The sequence below is a fragment of the Equus caballus genome, chromosome X (assembly GCF_041296265.1).
Source record: "Equus caballus isolate H_3958 breed thoroughbred chromosome X, TB-T2T, whole genome shotgun sequence".
Classification (NCBI taxonomy): domain Eukaryota; kingdom Metazoa; phylum Chordata; class Mammalia; order Perissodactyla; family Equidae; genus Equus; species Equus caballus.
Genome location: NC_091715.1, coordinates 4,525,902 through 4,550,502, shown reverse-complemented (window position 1 = coordinate 4,550,502; position 24,601 = coordinate 4,525,902). Strand labels below are relative to the sequence as shown.

The following is a 24,601-nucleotide window of genomic DNA, read 5'->3' as shown; positions in this document are numbered from 1 at the left end:
ATCACAGGAGCTCAAATGGTGAGCACTGGACGCTTCATTCATTCGGCAGATATTTATTAAGCAATGACTTCCTATGATCAGGAATCATGATGGAGTTTACCACATTCCAGGAACTGTTCAAGTTCATTAGAGATATTAACTCATTCATTCCTCACCATCACTCCCATTTCACAGCTGAGAAAACTCTGGCCAAGATTACACAGCAAGTAAGTGGCAGTATCAGGTGGAGCTGCAGAGTCTGCACCCAGAATCTGTGCTCAGATTCTCAGAACCCCACAGGGAACATGTAGATACATGAATAAGGATCTCGCCCTACGGAAACTCAAAGTCTTGAAGTATGGCTCAGATATACCCACAGATAATTCTGATTGGGGGCCAAGAAAAAGCACAGAGGATGCCTCTGACCTGGGAACACCTGCCCCGAGTCAACAGATGTTGAATTGGGTTGCAGAGGAGAAACAGGCTAGGAAAGTTAGAGATAAAGTTGCAAGAGAGATAAAAGAAAAACACGTTAAGGAATCTGGATTATTTTTTGCTGAAAATGTATGAGCAGAGAAAAAAGCATGGTCTAAATTTAAAATTTGATCGAGTAATTGTCAAATGCACGCTTTTAACATCTTGATGGCACATTGCCATGACGAGGAGTCACAGAAGGATGATAGCTGAGTTACTCAATCTCTGTAGGCAAGTGCAGAGAAAATTCTTCTACAATTTACTCCGTGACTCTTGTTAGGAACAGCTGTTTCCAAACCAGGTTTCTATTTTTGTCCTTTCGAATCCTGCCACCCAGCAGGTCAAATCACTCTTAATGGTAAGAGCATATGCTAGTCATTCTTATGCTTCATCTGGGCACAGAGTTTTATGAAATATCCTATTTGTCATTTTTCTCCTCTTGGGGGTCTCCCCACCCGGATAACATGGGTTCCCTGGATTGATGCAAACTACAATGAAGCATATGATGAGTGAAATTCACACTAAATGCTTTCTTGCCCAAGATGCTAGATTTCACACACTCCTTGATTTATTCATTCCAGGGACAAAACCCCACAAATTATAGATGGGAGATATGACAAAATTATCCGGGTCCCATCAACTTATTATCAGGGCAAAAATAAAGAAGAACAATCTGCTGATGTCAGTATTCAAATGAGGGATAAAGAACTGAAGAACACTCTCAAAATTAATTGACACGGTTTGAACAGTTAAGGGTGACTACTTAAACAATATATCAAACTGCTAAATAATCTGAGTCAGAGATTGGCAAACTTTTCCTCTAAAGTGCCAGGCAGTAACTATTTTACGTTTTGTGAGTCCCTTTCCCAACTACTCAGCTCTGCTGTTGTAGCTCAGAAGGAGCACACAGACAAGACATCAACCATCTACAAATGAGTGCGACTGTGTTTCAATAAAACTTTATTTACAAGATCAGGAGTCAGCCAGAATTTGGCCCATGTCCCCTGCTCTGGTTTGTTGGGCCCTGCGCTGTTAGTGAATTTAGATTCTGGGGTAGGGTGAGTGCATCAACCCTGAACTTACTCCGCAATATTGACTTCTTCAGTATAGGGGGGAAATGTCACCACCACTTCTAACAGTTTATTTTTTTCACTCAACTGAATTCCTTCTTAATATCTTCTACAAAATGGAAAACTAAAAAACATATCTTAGCCTAGAATGTAAAGCTAAGCATGTTCTGGCTCCAGTCCACCTTTGCAATATCACAACTTGCTTGAGTTGAGTCTTATCTAAATGCTTCAGTAAATAGCTTGTCCCATCTTGCCTTCTAGAAAGTTCTGTTGTATGATATTTGCTCTGCCAGGACTTTCCCCAACCTCAAAATCATTTCTACGAATCCTGGAAAGCCTGGAATATGCACTTGCTTTTTCCTTTGCTGAGAAAGATTCACCCTGAGCTAACATCTATGCCAATCTTCCTCTATTCTGTATGTGGGTCGCCACCACAGCATGGCCACCGACAAGTCATATAGGTTTGCATTCAGGAACCAAATCCAGGCCACCGAAATGGAGCATGCTGAACTTAACCACTAGGCCATGCTGCCCTCTGCCCTTCCTTTTTATTTAAGCCTTCTATGACCACCACTGCAGGAAATGTTTTCCTATTCTCCATTTCTTTGTCATTTTTCAAGTTGATCATTTATGGGATGTCTGACAATCAATTCTATGCACATCTTATCATTCCAATGGGACCAAGAGTACTTAAAAATAAACTCTAATTCACTGTTGAATCAACTGAAGTCCACAGTATAATACCTTCCAAATAGATAGTGTCCAATATACTTATTAAATGAATGAAATAATTGATTAATCAATGAAAAGTATTGCTGGGGAAAAAAGACAATTCTACACGAGTGTGATTATAAATTCATATTTCCAACCACTTTTGTCCCTCAACTTTGCTAGGATTTTTCATTTCCCTAGTGGGTTCCATTCCAAAAGTTCTCTCCTCCAGACTTTTACCAAACAGCTTGTCCTCTTACTCTCAAAACAGAGCCTCATCTTCCATTTCATCCAGGAAAAGAAGTTCATGAGCATGACATACCTCATCTCTCTGCCCTGCCAGACCTCAATTTGTCCACCATGGCCACATCCTTCCCACTTCCCTGCCACTTTTCCGACATGCACATCCTTAGCCTCCTTCTCCCACAGACCATGCTAGACCATGTCAACTCAATGTGCTCCATCTCAAAAGTGATTAATCCAGACATCCCATTATCCAACCACAACCCCCTGCCTTCTTATATGGCTTTCTCAACAATGGGCCCAAACTCTGCAGTATTTAACTTTGTGGTATTGTGGTCATATGTTTTGTCAAATGAAACCAATGCAATCAAATCATTCTGTCAAGGCACTAAGACTGTGCTCATTCAGCAGTTCCATTTGCCCATTCATTCCAAATGGCAGTTTTTGGGGTGTTAGCTAATTTTATCCTATCTATCTGGTCCTGACTGCCAGCTCAGATCATGTAATACATCATGTCCATCATATTCTTGCCAAAGCATTGAATTCCATAGAACCTGTGACAAGTATTCACACCTCTCCAGTAAGATACCAGCCTTCAATGAAAATATCCGAGTTCTTTATAAATGTAAATCTTCTCAGCAATTTGCCATTCTCAATTATCCCTTGTATCCTAATTATCTCTCTATAAAAGTTTACTCAAGAGAATTAAATATACTTCAATCTTTCCCACTACAAACATTCTCCTTGTATTTGAGAAATTTCTCACCTTCCACCACCCTTCCATCCATCTGGCCTCCGCCCCTACCTCTCCACTGAAAATGTACTCATTAGCATCACATGTGTAATAAATACTATGAACTCTTTTAGTCCTCATCTTGACTTGTTAGCAGCATTCATTTCTACTGATCATGCTTTTCCCTGAATCTTCTATTTTCTTCTCATCTCCCCAATCACTCTCACTATCTTTTTTGTTAATCATCATCATCCATCTCACCTTTTATGTGAGAGTTCCTCAAGGCTTGGACCTTGACCCTCTTCTCTTCTCATATCAAGTGATCCCATACCTCCCCACACGCCAACCAAACAGAGGTCTCTTCCCGTGAGTCCTAATTCCTAAAGGGAACCTCTATCTACCCAATCACACAAGCCAAAACCATGAGAGACATCTTTGATGTCTTCCTTTCCCCCAAACCCAATATCCAGTCAATTGCCAATACCAAAGGGTTACCAATGCAACCATGCTCTTCCATTGCCTTCTTCATCTAGTGAAACTATTTGTCCTTCAAACCCAAGCTCAAGTATTTTTTCATTTATGTATTCAGTCAGAAATTATTTCTTAAAATGTCAAGCACGATGCTAGGTTCTGGGGATACAGATGTGAGTATAATAACACATCTGCTATCATAGATCTTACACTCTAGTGGATGATAGGCACACCTTGCCCTTACTAGGTGCACTTATAAACACTTTACGTGTTGACTTAATCATCACAACAATCCTCTATGACATTCCTATAATAACAATCCTATTAGTCCAATTCTAAAGAGGAGGGAACTGATATGTAGTTATTCCTTAATTTATCCGTATTCCCACTCCTCTACCCTTTCCATATACTGGCGTTGGGCGATGTTCCTCACCTGTAGTTTTAAATACTCCCCAAATGGCAATGATTACATATACTTCTTCCTATTGGACATATTGACCTTGATGTAGGGTACCTCATCAGCTGCATCACCTCTTGTTTACATTTTCATCTCTAGCAATACTGAGCTGCTTTTTTGCCCACCATGAGCATCTTGCTCCCGCTGAGAACAAACTTCCCACCTTTCCTCTCCTAGCCAATACTTCAAAACGTCAGCCTGCAAAAGGTCGGCTCCTGCCAGGAGGTTCTCTGCATTCCCAGGTTGGGTGAACTACCTCTAACTCTTACTTACCAGGAACAGCTCCCTCACCGGTTCATTATTCTGAGATGATCTCTTTAGATATTCATCTCAACAAACAGAATGTAAGCTACAAGAGGTCAGAGACCCTGTATTCTTTGCCTTCATGCCCTAGAAGCTAGCCCCATGCCTGGCCCACTGTGTACAGTCAATACATGAATGCATGTCAGTTAGATTTAACTGAATGAGTGACCTGATAAATGAAGATAACGTGTGAGCTTCTTTCAAAGGTAAAAAAGCTGTGGGATGCCTCCTGGCACACGTAATAGCGATACTAGCAAGATGGGGCAGTTTTGCCCACTCTTGGGAAGCTGACGAAAATGTTTGCCAAAATCTGAAGATAGAACCTGAACATAACCACCTTCTAATAAACTACCAGAGCTTCTTGCTGTTATTTTTTTTCTAACAAAAGTATCAATCGCTCTCTGAAAGCTGTGCTATTGCATGAGGGAAAGAGATGCCAAATTCAGTGACTGTAAGAAGCAACTCAGAGCGATATGGACTCAAGCCAATGAGTTGCTTTTGGAACTTGCACTTAAGGTAAAGGAGAAATGCCAGAAGCTGCGGTGCCTTGGACGCAGGCATCAGTGAATTTTGAAAGCATTTCTCTGCACGTGGAGAAAGTCTACATTCTTGAACACTCAGGAAAATATGATTTCCACCCCCCTGTGCTTCTGCAGACGCCATCTATAGAATTAATTTATCCATTCCATTGACATTTATTACTTGCCTTTAGGCAGAGTAAAAGGGAGGTGGGGAGGAGAACCTCCTTCAGGGTGACCTTGACTTGGGAGAGAAATGGAAATGAAGTCAGAACTCAGAGTTTAACCATTCTCTTCCAAGACTACAGGAAATTTCCAGTGATGACTAAGAGGCAAAAAACTCTAAACTCTACTATAAGGAAATCTTAGGGAAGTTATTCTGGTCCCAGCTAAGGGAGGGTATGTTAGGGAAAAGGGCAAAAATCCTCAGGTTGAGTACCAGGAGCAGAAGGGAGAGAAATCTAGGGAGTGTTGACTATTTGTTCAGCAAGTATTTACTGAACACCTACTATGTGGTTATTCGGGGCACAGAGATAGAATGGTGAGTAAGGCAGCCCAGATCCCTGCTCCCACGGGACTTACATTGTAATAGGGCAGACACACTATGAGCAAATAAATTAATAAACAGATAAAATATCAGATGTGCAAGGAGTTAAAATAAGGTGGTATGATGAATCCCTGTGGTGGGGGAGCGGGGACAAGAAGTTTTGATTTGGTAGCCCAGGGAGACCTCAGAGAGGCAACATGTGACTGAAGGATCAAATCCACGCAAAGATCAGGGGATGAGCTTTCCAACAGAAGGAGCTATCTATGGAAAGGCCCCAAGGTGGCAACAAGATTAAGGTGTTGGGGGACCCAAGAAAAAGCCAGAAAGGGAGAAGGAAAATGAAGCAGTACTGGGTCGTGGTAGGACCGTGCACAGCCAGGATGCAGAGTTCACATTTATTCTCAGTGGATGGGAATATACTAGAGTGTTTTAAGAAAGGAAGAAAAGCCATGTGAAGATGGAGGCAGAGATTGGAGTGATGCATCTACAAGCCAAGGAATGCCAAGGATTGCTGGAAACCAGCAGAAGTTAGGGGAGGTAAGGAAGGGTCCTCCTCTAGAGCCTTTGCGGGGAGCATGGTCCTGCTGATCTTTGATTTCAGACTTCGGGTCTCCAGAACTGAGAGAGAGAATAACTTTCTGTTGCTTGTAAGCCACCTGTTTGTGTTACTTTGTTAGCAGCCCTAGGAAACTCATACAATACATTGAATGCATGATTATTAAAGCTCATCCAGGTGTCTGGGTGGCGAATGAATTGCAGACAACAAAGAAGAAGTGAGGAAAGCACCTAGACATCAACTAGGGAGATGAGTTTGAGGTGATGGTGGCCAGGAGGAGGCCGTAATTGATGGACATGAAAAAGTGGGTCAGTGTCAGGTATACTTAGAAGATAAAGCTTATGGGACATCCTGTTGGAATATGAGTTTTGGGGGGGGGGGGTCAAAGACAGAGGCTTTGCGGGATCAAAGAACTCCAGCTATGGAGGTTGAGTCACTGAGTGAAGAGCGGTGCAGTTTAATGAGATCAGCTGAGATCAGCGAGACCGGGTGCACGTGGGCTTAGGAAATAAGATCTCTAGAACGGATCTTTCAAATAGGATGTACCCACTGAGCATCCATATCCCATGTCATGTGGGCAGTGGGACAGAGGAGTTCGGGGTTCCGAGGAAGGGTCAGGGCTGGGTATAGGGGCTACCAGCACTCAAATGCTATTTGAGGTCAAGGGTTTGGATGAGATCACAGAGGGTGAGAATGTAGATAAAGAAGGGAGGGGCCCAGGAGAGAGCCTTGGAGGTCTCCAACTTTGAGAGGTAGGTCAGAGGAGCCAGCAATAAAGTTGAGAAGGAACTTCCATGAGTTCCATTGCACCAATCTCTGCAAGGAGAGCCCTAGGGCTTAAAACCCTGACATAGACATCAAGTGAAGCTGGGTGGGGCCACTTGCTCTTTTGATAAGAAAACTGCAGGGGCAGGCTCCGTGGCCGAGTGGTTAAATTCGCGCGCTCCGCTGCCGCGACCCAGGGTTTGGATCCTGGGCGTGGACATGGCACTGCTGGTCAGGCCACGTTGAGGCAGCGGCCCGCATCCTACAAATAGAAGGACCTGCAACTAAGATATACAACTGTGTACAGGGGGGGTTTGGGGAGATAAAGCAGAAAAAAAAAAAAAAGATTGGCAACAGTTGTTAGCCCAGGTGCCAATTTTTAAGAAAATAAAAAAAAAAAGAAAACTGCAATTTGTAGGACTACTGTCCTGAGCACCTATTCAACAGCCCTGACACAGATCAGGGTGCGGAATGAAGAGCCTTCTCAAGACTCACCCACCCACTTGATCTGAAGGGACCCAACAGCAGCCCAGGGTGCAGTTACACAAACTGAGAGCCATAACCTGTTTCCTAGAGATAGCTGAGGATTGCAAGGAAATCATAAATCCTGTTAGGTTAAAGCAGGGGGTCCTATTCCAGAGTCCCAAAGTAGCAATGTGGACATTTTCAATATTTCGACAGTCCTGATGGAATTTTTACATTTAACAGCTATAAGTGGTCACAGGCTGATGTAAAGGGGATGGGATCTTTTTTTTAATTGAGTTAATGATAGGTTACAATCTTGTGAAATTTCAATTGTACATTAATGTTTGTCAGTCATGTTGTAGGTGCACCCCTTCACCCTTTGTGCCCACCCCCCAGCCCACCTTTCCCCTGGTATCCACTAAACTGTTCTTAGTCCATAATTTTAAATTCCTCATATGAGTGGAGTCATACACAGATTATCTTTCTCTCGCTGGCTTATTTCACTTAACGTAATTCCCTCAAGGTCCATCCATGTTATTGCAAATGGAATGATTTTGTTCTGTTTTACAGCTGAGTAGTATTCCATTGTATATATATACCACATCTTCTTTATCCATTCGTCTGTTGCTGGGCACTTAGGTTGCTTCCATGTCTTGGCTATTGTAAATAATGCTGCAATAAACACTGGGGTGCATAGGACTTTTGGGATTGCTGACTTCAAGCTCTTTGGATAAATACCCAGTAGTGGGATGGCTGGATTGTATGGTAGTTCTATTTTTAATTTTTTGAGGAATCTCCATACTGTTTTCCATAGTGGCTGATGAGGATTTTTAGGCTGTTTAATTTTAAAACGGTTTATGATGAGGATTTTTAGGCTGGTTACTTTTAAAACTGTAGATGAGAAGTAGGCTCCGAGGACTGGAATTTTGCTTGCCCTTTTGAGACATTTGCGTTTGTGAAGGAAGGGGGGATGACCTTGTAGGGACCTGAAATTGGCCACCCCAGGATATGTCTCTTTGGCATCAGGATTGTTTTGGGCTGATTGCTTTCGATAAACTGGGACAGGGAAGGAGGCTCTGGGGAATGGAACTTGCCCTTGTTGGGACACATTTACATTTGTAAGGTAAATCTATCTGTAAAAGGTGCCTCCCTCTCTGTACCAGGAAGAAGAGGAGAGATGACCTTATCCCTAGAAATTCTTAATGGGGAAGGCAAGAACTTCAGTTGGTTGCTGTCTGGCAATCTCATGTAACTGGTTTAGGGTGGTGGCGTCTAACCTTTCTAACCTTTACTTAATCCGATTTGATTCTTGTCTAAAAGTCATGGGATCACCCAATGACCAGACCCCACCTGCACTGATACCATTTTAACTTTTTTTCATGTTCTTTCCTTTGTCTTGTAAAGAGATGAATCATATACCTATGCCTTAAATTTAGCCCTAACCCTCAACTCGGGGCAGCAGCAGGAGCTCTGACTGCCCATGGGTCCTGTCCCCACACACCAGATCTGCCTGCCCATGGGCCCTGTCCCCATGCCAGCGGGGGGCAGCAGAAGCAGCGGCAGCAGAAGCTCTGACTGCCCATGGGTCCTGTCCCCATGCTACACTATTCTCTAAATAAAAGAGCGCTACTGCCAGATCTTAAGAGTCTAAGAAATCTTTCTTTCGACTCCTCGGCTCACTGACCCCGCATCAGTGGCTGCACCAGTTTGCATTCCCACCAGCAGTGTATGAGGGTTCCTTTTTCTCCACAACCTCTCCAACATTTGTTACTATTAGTTTTAGATATTTTTGTCATTCTAACGGGTGTAAGGTGATATCTTAGTGTAGTTTTGATTTGCATTTAAGGGGATGGGATTTTTGTTGTTGCTTATTTATTTATTTTGTTCTCAATGAAAATCCTAACAATGCAGCATGGGAACATTGTCAAATTAACCAGAAGCTCTAAAGGAGAGGAGGAGTCCTTAGTTCTTAAATGGGAATATGGACAATTAACTGGCAAACTAGTTTTATTAGATTGACACAATCATTCAGAACATGTGGACAGTAGAAGGACATTTATTTTAGAAGGTTCTCAGAAGTAAATATTTCAGGAGCTATTATATGAAAGACATTGCCAAGACAGCTACAATTCGACTAGAGCTAGAGTGAAAGTGCACATTGGACCCTACCGCCATCTCCCAACTTCCTTTTACGCTAGAGCCTTTTCACAAAGATAAAACTTACCCCTATCTAAACCCAAACAGAGTAATAACTCTGCAAACACATTCCCTTACAAAAAAGTGAGAGAAACAATTCGAGGTGTCACCATTCCCTTACCCCTATAATATTAAATCATTATTTATGAAATGTAAACTACAGCAGGAGTCTAATGTTCCTAGGATTAAAAGGGATAACCTGCTGAATTCTGTGGAAGGATGACTTAATCGCAGCCATTCTATCAAGTTGATGAGGATCAAGGCTGCTCCGGGGAGAGAAGCCCAAGGCGCCCTGCCCTATATACTGATCTATATCATCCTCTGGGAAGCATAGGATGTCCTGACTTAATCCGATCTGATTCTTATCTAAAGTTATAGGACCACCCAATAAGCACACCCCACCTGCACTGATACTATTTTAACGATTTTTTCATGATCTTTCCTTTGTCTTATAAAGAAATAACTCACATACCTATGCCTTGTAAATTTAGCTCTAACCCTCAACACCTTGCAGCTCTTACTGCAAGGTCCTGTCCCCATGCCTGCATCTCTTACTGCCCATAGGTCCTGTCCCCATGCCTGCAGCTCTTACTGCCCATGGGTCCTGTCCCCATGCTATTCTCTAAATAAAAGAGCACTACTGCCAGACCTTGAGAGTCCAAGAAATCTTTCTTTCAACTCTCGACTCACTGAGCCCGCATCAAAGTGAGCCCATAGATTTCACTCGTGAAACAGACATGATTGGGAAATACAGCGGAGTCACTGAACTCAAACAGTAGTGATCATTTGGAAGGGTTTTAGTTGGGAGCAGACATCATTATTGTTCAGAAAAAAATGCTCTTTTGATCAGGGAGTTTAAATGGCCTGATTCTCTCTGTGTTTGCATAAACCATAGGAGTGTGTTTGGGTTCACAGGTTTAGAAAACAAGATGTCTTGATGTTTAGAAGTCTGGTCATTTCCCATAGCCAGAAGGAAACTATGTCTTGTATTTTAACAATGTTTCACTGTGAACTTGATTTCAACTAAATGTGACAAAGGGATAATGCTTCACAATAGAGTAGTGGCAGAGAGATTAATACAGTGTCATACATTGATGGTATTTCCAGCACTCAAACAAAACATTTCTAACACATCCAATACGTTTCTAAAAAAAAATCATAGAGCAGCTATTGCCATGCCTCTGGGATTATATGGTAACCCTGGGTTCCCAACCATCATTCAGGACCCTGGACACTCTCTTTCAGACCCATATGGCTCATGTCTCCCAAGAGTCGGCTGTCAAAGCCAAATGCCAGTGCCATCTCCTCTTGCTCATCAGCCTTCCTCAGATTCAGAGCCGGAGGTATTCTGGTCATCTCTCCCAGAAGTGGGGCTCCCTAGCTTTGTATATGTAACTTTCTTAAATAACGTGTTACTTTCTGGCCACTTCTATTACTGTGATTTATGTACAGTTTTCAGGGGTAGCTGCTAAGCTGTTTTGGATCCCAACAGGCCTTCAGCGGGAGAAGGAATGAATGGGTGAACCAGCGCATGAACCGCGGTCTGTAACTCCATCTTTAGAGACGCCATCATCTATAAACTCAAATAAAAACAACCGTCTCCACACAGGCCATAACCTCATGGAAATACAATGGAAATAACTCGTCTTAATAAATAGGAAGACAAGTTTTCACTTCTTGCTACTCTAAAATAAGACTGTAAATAGAGGAGGGTTGGCTGAAAGAGTGGCAGCCTAGTAGGGTTAATCCTGTTCAGATTAAACATACCAGTTCATTCATTTAACCCACATTAAATCTCTGTCCTGTGTCCCGTGCTGGCGAGATAATGATGGGATGCAAAGGCAGGAAGAGGTATGAACATCCTATGAAGGCTGTCCAGACCAGCAGTGAAGAGGAATCCTTTCGTCCTAGAGTCCAGGTAACCACAGGTTTAAGAAATGGTCCCTGCTCCGAGATGCTCAGAATTTAATAGGACCCCACATAACCTTTTTGAAGTATAAGATTTCATAGGTTATGTGCTGCGATAGGGATGGATCACAGACTACCCTTTCTCCATATCTTTGCCTCAGGCACACTGTGATCCAGCATTACTCAACTCCTTGCAGTCTGCAGAACAAGCCATTTGCTGGTTCTCTTCATTCCCAGCACTGATAAAGAGGGTAGTGGTTGGGGGGCCGGCCCTGTGGCCAAGTGGTTAAGTCTGCATGCTCCGCTTTGGTGGCCCAGGGTTGTGCCGGTTTGGATCCTGGGCACAGACATGGCACTGCTCATCAAGCCATGCTGAGGCAGCGTCCCACATGCCACAACTAGAAGGACCAACAACTAAAACTACACAACTATGTACTGGTGGGCTTTGGAGAGAAAAAGGAAAAATTGAAAAAAAAACTCTTTAAAAAAAAAAACAGGGTAGTGGTTGGGAGGGTGGAAAGAGCTAGAAGGAGAGCAAGAGAGCAAGCACACCCTGTGGCTACTCCTTCCCAGCCCTGCCTCCTTTGGAAACATTTCTTGGGTTGCCTCGGCTGAGTGAGGCCCTCCTTGCTGTGTGCGCCACTAACATCTTGTGCAAACAAATGTTGATGCCCTATTAAATTGCTTGGGGCTCCCTAGGCTTGCCACCACCACCCACCCACCCATCCAACCAACCATCAGGTGACCATGTGTTCCTTTAGGGCAGGAACCAGAGTTTCTATTTATTTTTGCTTCTGACCCAGTGCCAGATACACAGCTCAATCAATATTGCTGAACCAATTAATAGATGAAAGCATTCCATATATTATCCTTTCATATCTTTGGAGGTAAACTGATTTCCAGAGTCCCTCAGAATCTTTGAAACATCCATAAGAGAGAATAATGAAAGAGTGAGAAAGCACTTTATTGCTTTACGCTAGCAAAATTTGATGGTTATGTGCTTTTCTATGTCTTGTGCATCTTCTTGCCTTATTCAGGTGACCCACTGTCTGGGACACTATGTTTCATGTCTTTGCATGGGCACTTCTACTCACCCTCCCCTGTTGTACTTTCAACCCACATCTACTGCAGATTCTGGTAGATGTCTTAACCCTCAGCATGGATATGCCATTTTAGGCATCTCATTTAAGTCTTTGTGAAATAGGCCACATTTTATTATGATTAGATATGTGTGCCCTGCACTTGCAGAGTGTACACTGTATAAGCAACTTTGGGTCAGTAGCTGGGTCTTATCCAAGATCCCCAATGACTAGCACGATGCCTGATCCATCATGGCGGTGGCTTAGCCGATGCTGCATCAAGAATGAAGTATCAACTCAAAATGCTATTGTAGGTTGAGGTAGGAAGAATAATGGCCTCCGAAAGATGTCCACATCCTCATCCTCCAGAAACTGTTATCTTCCACGGCAAAAGGGACTTTGTAGATGTGATTAAGGTAAGGGTCTTGAAATGGGAAAATTACCATGGATTATCTGGGTGAGTCCAATATAATCACAAGGGTCCTTAAAATCGGAGGCAAGAGAGTCAGAGTAAGTGAAGGAGATGGGATTATGGAAGCAGAGATCAGAGAGAGAGGGAGGTTTGAAGATACTGCATTGATGGCTTTAAAGATGGAAGAAGAGGTCATGAGCCAAGGAATGCAAGTGGCTTCTAGAAGCTGGAAAAGGCAAGGAAACAGATTCTCCCCTAGAACCTCCAGAAGGAACACAGTCCAGCTGTCACCTTGATTTTAGACCACTAGACCCATTTCAGACTTCTGACCTCCAGAACTGTAAGTTCACAAATTGGTGTTGCTTTAAGCCAGGAAGTTTGTGTTAATTTGTTACAACAGCAATAGGAGACTAACACATAGTGGAGAGAGGGGTTCTTGTTTTAATCAGCTACACAACATGGGACTGTATTTACAGTTGGGTGAAAACATCCTCATTCTATTGTCTTGACATAGAATGTGTGCTTTTAATTTCTGTGGGGACCCTATCAGAAATGGCCCCTTTGGCCATCTGACTGCTTAGTGCCTGTGACAAAATGAAGCTCTGGATCTGGATATTGCAAAGCGGCAGAAGAACAATGCCAAAGCTCTAAGATCAAGAAGAAGGTGACCTGGGTGAGCCGAAAGGCCAGAGCTGATCAACATCAGCATTTCTCACCTTTGTAGATTCCGTTACTTCCTCCATGGACTTCTCCTCTTGTGGTCACTTCTTCTACATGTGCTCCTTGGTCTGATGAGAAGTAGATGAGGGTGTTATTAGCCAGTCTCAACTCATCTAGAACATTCAAGATCTGCCCTGAAAGAGAGAAAATACTCAATTTTAAAACAGTTCAATCTTTACGAAAGAAAGGGAGATTATTTGCCTTCATCGCCTTGTCTGTTAATTTCTCAAGGTGGGAAGGAGATGCTCTTATACACTGGAGCTCTCCAACGCTGATCCCAACAGGAGATGCAACGTGATGAGGGGGACTAACCGTGGCAGGGTTCTTGGCAAAGACAACAAGAAGATTCAGTCAATGAATTAAGTGTCACCTTACAAGCATCACTTGAAACTCTACGCATCATGGAGTGATTTTGTAGAGAGGCCTGATAAACTATCCTAGAACAATCAGGCTCATAGATTATGAGCGACTTGGAGGAAGGTGTCACGAGAGAAGCCAAATTGTTGCAATCACCAGCTGCCCATAGTCTTGAGGTTATAAAGTCTACTATTTTGCCCTATTGAATGGAAAAAATGAAACCATCAATGCTCCTCTTCCATGAACAAATATGTCTACAAATATTTTATGATGAACATTCTCTTTTAACTTTTACTTACAGTAGATAATCAAGTCTAAAACCGTCTATCATGGTATCAATATTCCTCATATTTTCCATTTTCTTGTCCTCACCTCCTTTCCCAAAACCTAGCATTGATTATTATCCCCAAATAACGACACTTCAAAACAATAACAGTATCAACAACAACAATTGCTACTATCTGTTGAGCACTCTCTATGTGCAAAGGACTTTATTACATGTTCTCTTGTTTACACCACACTAACACCTATGGGTAAATAGCACTGGCTCCATTTTCAGATGAGAGCAACAATGCTCTGAAAAGATCAGTAACCTGCTCAAGGCCACACAGTTAGGAAGTGGGAGAGCAAGAAAGTAAGAGTTAAACTTGATTCTAAAACCCAGACTCTCAAACCGTGTGTGTAGTTAAGTGGATGGAATCAGTGAGAATCACAGAGGAGTAAAAAAGACATTAAGGGAAAAAAAATTAGAGATACAGGGGCTGGCCCCGTGGCCGAGTGGTTAAGTTCGCGCGCTCTGCTGCAGGCGGCCCAGTGTTTCGTTGGTTCGAATCCTGGGCGCGGACATGGCACTGCTCATCAGACCACGCTGAGGCAGCGTCCCACATGCCACAACTAGAAGAACCCACAACGAAGAATATACAACTATGTACCGGGGGGCTTTGGGGAGAAAAAGGAAATAATAAAATCTTTAAAAAAAAAAAAAAATTAGAGATACATACTGAAATACCCATGGATGAAACAATATGATGGCTCCTGTCTTCTTCAAATTAGTAGAGGAAGATGGGGAGTGAGTATGGGGTAGAGATTAAACAAGATTAGGCATGAGTTCATAACTGTTAAATGTGGATCAAGGCCACATGGGAGTTTACTGTACTTTTCTGTCTACTTCTGTTTATGCTTAAAATTTTCCATGAGAAAAAAAGGTAGAAGCCAGTGGAAGACTGGAGAAGCAGCTGAAACATGGACTCTGATTAGGAAACTATCACCGGCTCTCAAATCAGAAGAAAATGATGGTCAAACTAGAGGCATATCATTTACAATTTCCACAGAGATCTAGATGACTCGAATGCTGCTAGTTTAATTTACTCAGTTAATGCATGCTGTCATACTTTAGAGTATTACATGGTCTGCCTCCAGGTTTTTATGTTTGATTGCTAAGAGTTTTAAGCCTCACCTCTTCCTCTTCCACTTGTGCCACAGAGGCTGATAAGAAAGCCTGGGTGCTCCCTCCTCCAGCGCCCATGGGAGATCCAAACTAGGCAAGCTCCTGCCTGCCTGCGGGAACCCTCATCTGAGCCCCAACTCCTACCCACCATGAAAACTGAATCAGTCTCGTTCCCATCTCTCAAGCTACTTTCACACCAGCTTAGAAAAGACCCTGCTCTCCCCAGAGAGCCTCATTTTGTGACCAATAAACCTTTGCATGTCCTCTTGGCGTGGCTGTGGCATCATTACTCTCCACATGTGAACCAAATTTTTGGTCAGTTGGAATTCTACAAGGATGCCAAGTATTCGCAGCAGAAATAACAACTGAATATGGGGACATGCTATCCAGCAGGTAGGTCACACCCCAGTGGAGACAGGCCCTCCCCCCCAGGTTTGCACCCTCACTGACTTGGCCCAGAAAAGGGAGAGAAGGACTGCAGAGTCAACTCTCCACAGAGGTGGCAGAGATGATTTCTGATGCAAAAGCAGGATCCAGTCATTTGTTACAAGACATATTTTTGCTATTTGATTGCAAATGCCACAGGCTAGAGTACGTTCAATCTTTCTCAATGTTTTAACTCAAATAATAAACATTCCTAGAAGCCACATCATATACATAAATGTCATACTCAGAACCAAGGAATAAGATGCACGAGGGCGATTTTAGCGATTTGTCTCCCATGACAAATCATTATCAGACAGACATTTATTATGGTGTTATTGGTACAGCTAGGCAAACCACCTGTGCACTTGGGCTTGGGGTTATTCGGCTCTGATATTCATTTAAGCCTTATCACTTTGAAAAACGTAGTAAGTTTAATGAGTTGACATAGGAAGAAGCATTAAGGTGATATAACCCCCACTTATACTATGAAGGAAAAATGCCCCTTTTGGCTCACATAACAATTTCTAAGTAAAATAATACACACTAGGCAGATAGCAGAGGACTGAGAGTTTTACTTCCTTGTGTTGTCATTAGAATTTTGCAAAAGCACATGCAACTATGCACTTCTGTTTCAAAAGAAATTCACCTCTCAGATATTTAGAAGTATCCTAGCATGAAGAAAATAAGAATCCTGTGAAGAAGTGCCTTTTAAAAAAATGTGGTTTCTGTGATAACTTTCTACAAACACCCTGCACGTGGATGTTTATAGCAGCTTTATTCACAATTGCCCAAACCTTGGAAGCAATCAAGAGTCCCTCAGTAGGTGAATGGATAAATAATCTGTGGTAAATCCAGATAATGGAATATCATTAAGCACTAAAAAGAAATGAGCTATCAAGCCAGGAGAAGACATGGAGGAATCTTAAATGCATGTTACTAAGTGCAAGGCGCCAATATGAAAAGGCTACATATTCTATGATTCCAACTCTATGACATTCTGGAAAAGGCGAAACTATGGAGACAGTAAAAGAATCAGTTGCCACAGGCTTAGAGGGAAGGAGGGATGAAGAGGCAGAGCACAGAAGATTTTTAGGGCCGTGGAAGTATTGTGTATGATACTGTAATGGTGGATACATGTCATTACACGTTTGTCCAAACCTATAGAATGGACAACTCAAATAGGGAACCTTCATGTAAACTATGGAAGTTAGTTGATAATAATGTATTCATGTTGGCTCATCAATTGCAACAAATGTGCCACATTAATACAAAATATTACAGGGGAAATGGTGTGCAGAAGAAAGGGAATATAATGAAAATTCTCTGTACTTTCTACTCAATTTTTCTGTAACCCTAAAACTGCCAAAAAAAAATAGTCTACTAATTTTTAAGACATGCCTTTCAAATGCAATGTTAACCCTAGACTTCCTCATCCACGCATCCAATACGTTTTTATGAAGCATTGACTGAACATGAGGTTCGTGCTAAAGGCTGGGGCACAACAGAGTATGAGGCCAGCGCTTCTCCTAAAGCCTTCTGATGACTCGTTTCCTCTGCTCAAGCCGGCTTCATCTCCTATTTACAGTTTCCCCTCCCAGCTATTCTCATCTCCAGATAAACCTGCAGCTGTGTTGATTATACAGATTCCTTCTACTAAAATATATATTGCAGCCTTCCCCACCTTAACACTCCTCCCTGGATTATTTTGTCCAAATTCCAATATTTCAAATGACCATGATAAGATACTTTGTCTCCATCAATTTTTATTATTCATTGCCTAGATGCATAACTTTAACTATCATTTTCATCAAAAGCGCCATATAGGACTGGGCTGGGATTAATACAAGACACTAGTTGAGGCTACTGTACATGTAGAAATGATGGAGATTTTGGCTTAACCTGTGGAAAAATCAGATTTCTGATTCCCTTTTAGCTCTTTCTTTCCTGAAAGACACACTCTGGATCCCATTCTATTTAGGTTTTATGGCAGAAGCTCATTTGTAAAGCCCAAAGCCCATTAACCATTTAATTTTTCATAAGATTGATCCTATAAAGGTCTAACACATTTTTCTCCTAAAAATTCTGAAATCTCCTGTGGAAACAAATGCTGCTGTGTTATTCTTGCTTTCAGAGCAATACATTGCAAGTCAGAGGTCCACAAATATTATTTTTCAGTAAGGTTCTCAAGGTATAATGATACCAATTTATATAGGAGGATAGTTTTGAATTACCGATGGTGGGCTGCCGGATAGCTTATAAATGAAATGTTTTATTTCCAAAGCTTTCTCACACTATTCCTTGAATGAAACAAATGCAGGAAATAAACCAGTTCAAGAGCACTTTGTTATTTAACTGGAGACAGCAAGAGCGAGCTTATCAAAAAATGAGGACTTCCTGACCAGACTTCCATAATCCTAAAGGAGAAAACTTCGAAATTCGAAAATCTGGCTCCTTCCTCCTTCAGGTGTGAATGTGGGTTGCAGAAGAAGTCTAAATTCTAGAGAGTTCGTTCATTCCATTTATTCCTCCCACAAAAAGTGTTAAGCCACTATGTAGAGTCAGGACTGGGACACGCTATGCAGGAGAGAGAAGGGTTTCAAGGCACAGGCAGAATTCTAGGCCTTGCCTGAGAGAGGGGCTGTTACATAGAACTAAGTGCTCAAGCTCTGCCATCTGGGTCCTGAGAGAAGCAGACCTGGTTCGAGGTCTGGGTCCCTGGCTTGCTCACTGGGGTTCTTTGCCTCTGCGTTGCGGATGATAAGGTATAATAGTAGAGGGTTGCCATGAGGAATGAAGGAGAATTGTGTCCAAAACACTTAGCCCAGGACTGTCACGCTGTGTTCAATGCACCTTAGCTCTTACAATGGAGTTCAAAAATCGGCTCGCCTAATTGAAGGATTTTTATTTCTGCTGACCTGGCTTTCTCTTTTCTTCTACAAAGTAGGTCGACTCAGACAAAATATTGGAGCAAAATACTGTGAGGTAACTATTTACCCTTTTGGAAGCATTGGGCTCATTAGGAAAAAATATGTCCTTGAGCAGCTGCCCATCATGCATAATTAGGAAAGAATTTCCACCTACTTAATGTAACTCTAGAAAAGAGAGGAAACCCTAAAAAGTTCCCATAAAACTATGTTAGTAAGTCCTTGATTTGATCAACAGGTTAATGGGTGGGATTCAAATATTCCCTCTGAGGCAAAAGTTTTAAGATAAGAGAGAGGGTCCAATTGCAGCACCTTGTGGTGGCTATGACTCTCCCTCGTGCATGTGAAATGTTCAGTGTGGTTCCAGGAAGCTAGCTGTAACCTATGGTCTAAGTGCTCCTGAATCAGTCATGAGTGGCAGAGAGAAATTCTGCTGCCATTCGCCCTAGAAAGGCAATTCTTTGTTAGCTTATGTAGGATTGGAAGCATTACCAACATCCCATACATCAGGGCATATCTGTCAGCATACAAATAGCTTTATTGCCTCCAGTGGGAAGTAATGTCCATTTAATGCAGGTGAACTTGATCCAGTACTCTTCCCAAAATAAATGGTCAAGATTTCCAAAACTTAAGTCCTGATCTTTTCCATTGAGTGGAGCTCGTGGGATCCCACAGATGGGACATTTGGAAGCATATAAGTTATCTATAGTATAAAATCAAGTTCAGAAGCTTACACATACAAGAAAAAAGTATATGACCAAGAATGAAAGTCCTAAGATCAGATTATTTATCTGCATTCCATAAGCTGGTTGAGATACAAAAATGACGTGCTGGCTTTTGGGGGGCACATGGGGGGGAAGTTGGCATTATTTGCTATGGCTTTTCACTTGTGTTTTGATTTGAGGGTATTTTTAGAGAGAAGCAAGCAAAATACTGCAATAGTTAAATAGAAGGTGTAATGTTTTCCTTACTATGCTTCGATCTAATGCAACTGTTGCATGAAATGTAGTCTGGAACTCAATTATTCAGATGCCACCTGGACATCAAGGTCTAAGGAGGCACTGAAAATGAAAGTCTTGCAAGATGGTTTCAGGAACTAAGGAACTGGAAGCCAGAGGGTGAACTCTACCACATCTGTATTGTATTTCCACATCCTGACTGATGAGAGAAGAGTGGCTCCCATCTCCACTAATGACTGAGCAAGAGAAAAGGGGCTCGAACTTTGTCGTGAGCAATTTATGTAGCGTGCACATGCCTGCCACAAGCAGATGATGGAGGAGCCATGGAACCATTCTCTTTGAAGGCCTTTAACAAAAGGATAAACCCTTCCCTGACAGCCGTGGCTGAATTATACGCCAATGTACCCAATGCCACATCTTGTTTGTTTTCTATTTAATCAGATTCACCATGTCCATTAATTTTAGGATCGTCCTTTTATTATTTCATTCAAGTTCCACCTTTCCTAAGTTAACACAAACATTTCACTCCAAACATGTTTGAAAGATATCCCTACTCATTTTCCAAACAGCTACGGAAAAGTAAGCAAATATGATATTAAAGAACTGATTAGGCTACTTTATGCAATAAGACATGCTTTTTTTTTCATTCTTCTGGCTGACCCAAACTAATAATCAAGACCTTGTATTTAGAATATAAGTTCCCTAGGGTGTTTATATTATATACCAGTGTTCCTTAAATTTTAGTGGATTTATTTATTCTCTGGAGACCATGCTTAAATGAAGATTTTGATTCAATAAATCTGGAGTCAGTCTGAGACGTTGAATTTCTGAAAAGCATCTAAATGATGCCTGTTCGAGGACCATACTTTTAGAAGAAATGTTATGTCTGATTAAATGTTTAATAAATGTTGACATATAATAAAAGGAGAGGGTTGGCATTTTACAGATTTCAAGAACTACACTGATAACGAGATTTTGCTAGAATTTCAGACAATTGAACATATAACTTTCATACACAGTAAATAAACATAATAAACAGATAATTAGGATTATTAGGGTAGTTAAGAAATGGAAAACCGTAAGTTTGAAATGCCGTCTTTCTACGAACGTTCCTTTCTTCCCTTTGCTGGTGTTTCCCTCTTTGGTGCATTCCTGTCTGAGTTCATATTGTTTCCAGGACATTCATCCTTATTTTGTGTTGTACCTGGTTGCTGTGATAATGTTGTGATTTCCTCCATTAAACCCATCTATGACCTAATCACAGTTGTAATGTGTGATTTATCCCCCTGCTCTTGCATCTGCTCTCACCATCTGGGATGCTTCCACGGCTCGACTCAGCGATCTTCCTGGATTAACAATAACTTGTGTTTTTTCCAGAGTGCTACATTTACTGGAAATAATTTGAACAACTCCAACTAGCTCTCATTCTCATGGAGCACGCCAGTATTTTCCTGCATCAATGAGGCCAAGGCACACAAAAGAACAGTGTCATTGTGTCTGGTCAATGGAATTATACCTGTGTGTCAGGGAGAAAACCCAAAGTCGGCATGCCTGCAAGTTGGTGGAAGCCACTCTGGGTCAGTGCCTATGGTCACTGCTTCCCTGGAGTCATAAACATCACGATGGGATGGCTGATCTGAGAGGCAATCAGACTGGCAGGAAACATTTTGAAAGGGCAGCGCTCAGAGTGAACACACAGTTTTCCCACTCTTGATCCAGCTATGCCACTGTATTTCCTGGACTTTACTGTCTTGCAGAAAATAAGGCTTGGGGATTCTGGTGCAGCCGTTTGCTCTTTGGAATGGCTACTGGCTGGACTTGCCCTGGGAGGTGATCCAAGCTTTGTCATGGAGTACCAAGCTGCCCAGTCGCCCATCAGACCATTTCTATGATTGAAGCTAATGCAGAGCTCCAGAAACAGATCAGCCAGGACTTCTCCAGCAACATCTGATGGTGGAGACATCAGACAGCCACAAACTTCCTGTCTGAGCTGGGCTGTGAGTACAGAATGTCCAGAGGCATGGAATAACTATCAAGGAAACTAAACCCTTCAGAATCCTCCTTATTTATGATGCTCTACCACACCATCCATACTCATTTTTATTTTAGGACTAGTTTTCTTTGCATTGGATTTCACCATCTATAAAGCTGAAGATACAAAATTGAAAATTACGTTTCCCTTCGCTGACACCTTGCACATTATTCACAGATTCAAGCCCTTCTTGCTGCTCCAATTAAAACCCGGACACGTTGGCCGACACCCCACCAAGCTCCTCTCTTAGGTTTTGCCCCTAATCAATGTGACCTGTGGTTCACCTGTCTGCAGCTCCCCTGCAACGTCCGTCTGACTCCAGGGTGACGTGTTGACTTTTGGGGAGAGCTCAAGCTCTTGGAAGCAGTTCAGTTCTTCCTCCCAGATCCTTAGTACCAAAGCTGTGGGGGGACGTGTGCTTCTGGAGAGTCCACAGGACATCTCAAATATAAGGGGAAATAATCATAACATAAAAAAAAAGCAGACGGGGCAAATATGTGTTGACTTTTCCATCACAGACTTTATTCTCATCCATGATTTTTCTACTCAATGTAATGTGGGCATATACACATTCTAAGCAAAGATGCTTTACCCATCTGAGAAAAAGAGAAGAATAGTAATAATGACGATGAGGGCCACTAGCATCTGCTGAGCACTCCTTGCATGCCAGGCACTGTGCTGACTACTCTAAATACATGACTTCATTTCATCAGATTGATTCCTTCAACTAGTTCAAGCAGGCGGAATAAATCCATGCAGGCAGACTAGTGCATTTGACTTTTTGATGAGTCTTAATCGAGTCATGACTTAAACGCAACAGGTATTCAAATCTATTCCTGACCCCTACTTTGACATCACCTTTCAAATATAGACATTGGTACTCAGTGGAATATCATTTGAACATTACTTTAACCCAATCTCCTGAATCCTAACATAGCTTTTCTTTCTATGCCTTTAAATATTTAACAGAAAATTAAATGTGCTAATTGGAAGGGGTTGAAGGTGGAGGAAGTATTATCCAAAACACCCCTGTAATAGCCACATCTACGCCCTACAGTATATGAGGCAAACTCAAGAACACGGGACTTGATGGAATCCAAGAATGCAGGAGCTGGAAGAAAACAACTGGAGATCATTGGTCCAAATAGGCTTGTCTCATAGACAATCTGCAGCTGGAAAGGAACAGAAAGGTCTAACATCTTAATTAATTCAATGGTCCAGAAATCTTTTCACGCTACTGAGAAGCAGAGTGGCATAGTGGTTGCTGGGCAATCTCACCCAAGTTACTTAACCTCTCAAAACTTTAGTTTCTCACCTGGAAACTAGAGATGATGATAAAAAATGTCTCACAGTGTAGTTGTGGCCAGTGAACTAAATAATCCATGTAAAATGTTTTGATAAGGGACTAGAATATATGAAACGCTTTTACATTTTAGCTATTGTTAGTCTATAAACGTTTATTATTATTGTTGTGGTGGTTGTTGCTATTATTCATATTATTAAAATGCTACCACATATTTTATTAATCCTGTTTGAACTAATTGGGCAACTTGATTCCTTGATAATTTATGATGTTATCTTTATGGAAATGAATTATAAAACAGTGTTATGAACTTTTTATTTTAATTTGAGATGTACGTTAAAGGTAAAATAATATCCATCCCAGGTCCAAGAACATGAAATTAAGCTTCGGCCTTTGTAAAAATGCTAACACCGTTACAGAGTTTACAAAACCCAGAGGTTAATGATTTATAAGCTAAATTAAATAGAGAACCAAAATCAATATTCTACACAATGATTTTCCAACTAAATATTATGGCCAAAAGTTTGTTTGGGGAAGGGGCGGAGCAAAATGGTGGGGTGAGCCGACCCGGGACTCTCTCTCCTCCAAACTATAACAAAGGACTGGGAAAAAACCCTGAATTTCAGCTAATAAACCTAATGCCAGGACTCAGAGACCTACAGTATCAAAAGATGGAGGACGGAGAGGCTGCTGCCAACCTCAGAGGAGCTGGAGTGGGGTAGGAGAGAACTTCGCTCCCTCCCCTAGAGTCCAGGATCGCTGCGTGGGTGCAGGAAGGAGCAGGGGAGGGGCCACATGAGCAGGGGATTGTCTAGGACTCCCACCGCCAGTACAGTGGAAACCTGCTGATGGGGGAAAGCTTCCATGCGCGGGAACCCCACAAACCCAGGGCCCCAGGAGACCAGAGAACAGAACTGATCCGAACCCAGATTGGTGCGTGAGAAAAACCACCCCTCCCCCCGGCAAACCCTGCTGGGTGCCGCCATCTTGCCCGAAGGCAGAGAGCTCAGAACGTGCCGCTATCAACCCCCATCTAGTGGCGACAAGCTGTAACTTCAACCAAATTCTACCACCATGCGAAAAAACCGCTCCTCTACCATCCAGCAATTTATAAAAGCCCCAGACCAGAAGGGGCTGGCCCCATGGCTGAGTGGTTAAGTTCGCACGCTCCGCTGCAGGCAGCCCAGTGTTTCGTCGGTTCGAATTCTGGGCGTGGACATGGCACTGCTCATCAAACCACACTGAGGCAGCGTCCCACATGCCACAACTAGAAGGACCCACAACGAAGAATATACAACTATGTACCGGGGGGCTTTGGGGAGAAAAAGGAAAAAAAAAATAAAATCTTTAAAAAAAAAAAGCCCCAGACCAGAAGGAAAACAATAAAAACACAGAATTAAGTCCTGAGGACTTGGAAATAGGTAAACTAAGTGAAAATGAGTTCAGAGCAGCTATAATCAAAAAACTCAATGAGGTAGAGAGAAAGATAAAGAAACAAGCCAATGAGTTCTTGAGTTACTTCACAAAAGAGATTGAAATTATAAGG

General features: G+C 42.2%; 1 protein-coding gene across 7 annotated transcripts in view; it reads right to left on the bottom strand.

Moving 5' to 3' along the window:
- STS (steroid sulfatase) overlaps nt 1-24,601 on the bottom strand; it is a 177,455-nt gene that overhangs the window by 39,923 nt on the left and 112,931 nt on the right. For all 7 annotated transcript variants that reach the window (XM_023633178.2, XM_070256582.1, XM_070256580.1 and 4 more), the window contains one exon: nt 13,604-13,741. In XM_023633178.2, coding sequence (XP_023488946.1) covers nt 13,604-13,741 — 138 coding nt within the window. The remainder of the gene's footprint in view (nt 1-13,603; nt 13,742-24,601) is intronic.